Genomic DNA, 2,275 nt, shown 5'->3' on the forward strand with positions numbered 1-2,275 from the left:
AAGCTATAGGACAAAGCTGTGATTATCAAGGCTACATGGTATTGGCACAAAAACTGATACATAGATTGATTGAACAGAATAGAGGGCCCAGAAATGCATCCTAAACTCTATGGTCAACTAATCTTTGATAAATCAGGAAAACATATCCAATGGACAAAAGACAGTCTCTTCAATAAGTGGTGCTGGGAAACTTGGACAGCTACATATAGAAGAATGAAATTGGACCATTCCCTTACACTATACACAAAGATACATTCAAAATGGATGAAATATCTCAATGTGAGACAGGAATCCATCAAAATCCTAGAGGATAATATAGGCAGTAACCTCTTGGATGTTGGCCACAGCATCTTCTTTAGGACACATATCTAAAGAAAAGGGAAAGAAAAGCAAAAATGAACTTTTGGGACTTCATCAAGATGAAAACTTCTTCACAGCAAAGGAAACAGTCAACAAAACCAAGGGGCAACCCATGGAATGGGAGAAGATATTTGCAAATGACACTGTAGATAAAGGGATGATATTCAAGCTCTATAAAGAACTTCTCAAACTCAACACTCAAAAAACAAATAACCCAGTCAAAAAATGGGCAGAAGACATGAACAGACACTTCTCCAAAGAATATATGAATGAAAAGAAATCATTTTTAAGAATTCAAAGTGTTCTTGTAAAATATATGGAAATTTCCAAATATTCCTGATGCAAGGTTAGGAAGAACTGTGGGGACATATAAAAATAAACCAAGGAAAAACTGTATGTACATCAGATAGAGCAGAAAGCTTTGTAAATGGAGTATTCTGAAATTGTATAGAGAAGTTGGATTTTAAAAAAATGAAATTTCTGGAAATTTATAGGAGCTAATTCTATTTCACAATGATCAAAAATGATGACTTTGAGCCCTACAATCAAGGCACTTCTTCACCACCAGGACAATTGCCCTTCTATTTATTATTATTTTTTATTATGTTAAGTTAGCCAGCATACAGACATCATCAGTTCTTGAAGTAGTGTTCAAAGATTCATTAGTTGCCTATAACACCCAGTGCTCATCACAACACGTACCCTCCTTAATACCCATCACCTGGCTATAGTTGCCCTCCTGAAGAATCTTATCAGAGCCTCCTTTATGTCTTTGTTCCTCAGGCTGTAGATGAAGGGGTTCAGCATGGGCGTGACCACCGTGTACATTACTGAGGCTACTGTTCTTCCATGGGAGCTCTGGGTAACAGCAGAGCTAAGGTACACTCCCAGGACCGTACAATAAAATAAGGAAACAACTGAGAGGTGAGATGCACAGGTGGAAAATGCTTTATACTTGCCCTGAGCTGATGAGATTCTATATATGGAGGAAATAATCTTAGAATATGAATAAAGGATCCCAGAGAGGGGACCACAAGCCAGGACCACAACTGAAACATACATCACTGTGTCATTAAGAAAGTTATCAGAACAGGCAAGTTGGATCATCTGATGGATTTCACAGAAAAAGTGGGGGATTTCCACCTCTGAACAGAAGGAGAGCGTCAAAACCATTAAACTCTGTATTAAAGAATTCAGGGCACTCATGATCCAGGACAGCAGAGCCAGGAGTCCACAGAGCCAGGGGTTCATGATGACCGTGTAGTGGAGGGGGTGGCAGATGGCCACGAAGCGGTCATAGGCCATCACGGCCAGGAGAAAGTCTTCCCAGCCTGCAAAGAGTAGGGAAAAGCAGATCTGGCTAATACATCCTGTATAGGTTATAACTTTGCTGTGTGTCTGTATATTCACCAGCATCTTTGGGATGATGGTAGAGGTGACACAGATGTCTACAAAGGACAGGTTGGCCAGGAAGAAGTACATGGGGGTGTGGAGGTGGGAGTCAGAGCTGACGGCCAGGATGATGAGCAGGTTTCCAAACACAGTGATCACATACATGGAGAGGAAAAGCCCGAATAGGAGGTGCTGCAGTTCTGGTTTGTTTGATAATCCCAGAAGAAGAAATCCTGAAATGTGGGTATCATTGCCTGGTCCCATGTGGTGGTTTGATGACTAGAAATTAGGAAAAAAAGTGATTAATTTTAATACAAATGAACATTAGTAACATGGTAGAAATGCTATAACTTCAATGACATGTGGGAATAAAAGCAGGCATAAAATAAAGTGGATAGGGTGTTATCTTTACTGGGAGTTCAGGAACATGTAAAACAACATGACACTTGACAAGAAACCTTAGGGAAATCTGCATGGGAGATAGAATTAACTAGGGATGTGTGTGCCCTGTAAGAGAAAGGGC

At 40.1% G+C, this 2,275-nt stretch overlaps 1 protein-coding gene across 1 annotated transcript; it reads right to left on the bottom strand.

The window, feature by feature from the left end:
* Positions 1 to 1,077: 1,077 nt before the first annotated feature.
* LOC113249122 (olfactory receptor 7A10-like) lies at positions 1,078 to 2,016 on the bottom strand. Its single transcript, XM_026490673.2, has one exon. The coding sequence runs from the start codon at positions 2,014 to 2,016 to the stop codon at positions 1,078 to 1,080; it is 939 nt and encodes a 312-aa protein (XP_026346458.1).
* Positions 2,017 to 2,275: the final 259 nt, after the last annotated feature.

The sequence above is a fragment of the Ursus arctos genome, unplaced genomic scaffold (genome assembly GCF_023065955.2).
Source record: "Ursus arctos isolate Adak ecotype North America unplaced genomic scaffold, UrsArc2.0 scaffold_14, whole genome shotgun sequence".
In the NCBI taxonomy this organism is placed as follows: domain Eukaryota; kingdom Metazoa; phylum Chordata; class Mammalia; order Carnivora; family Ursidae; genus Ursus; species Ursus arctos.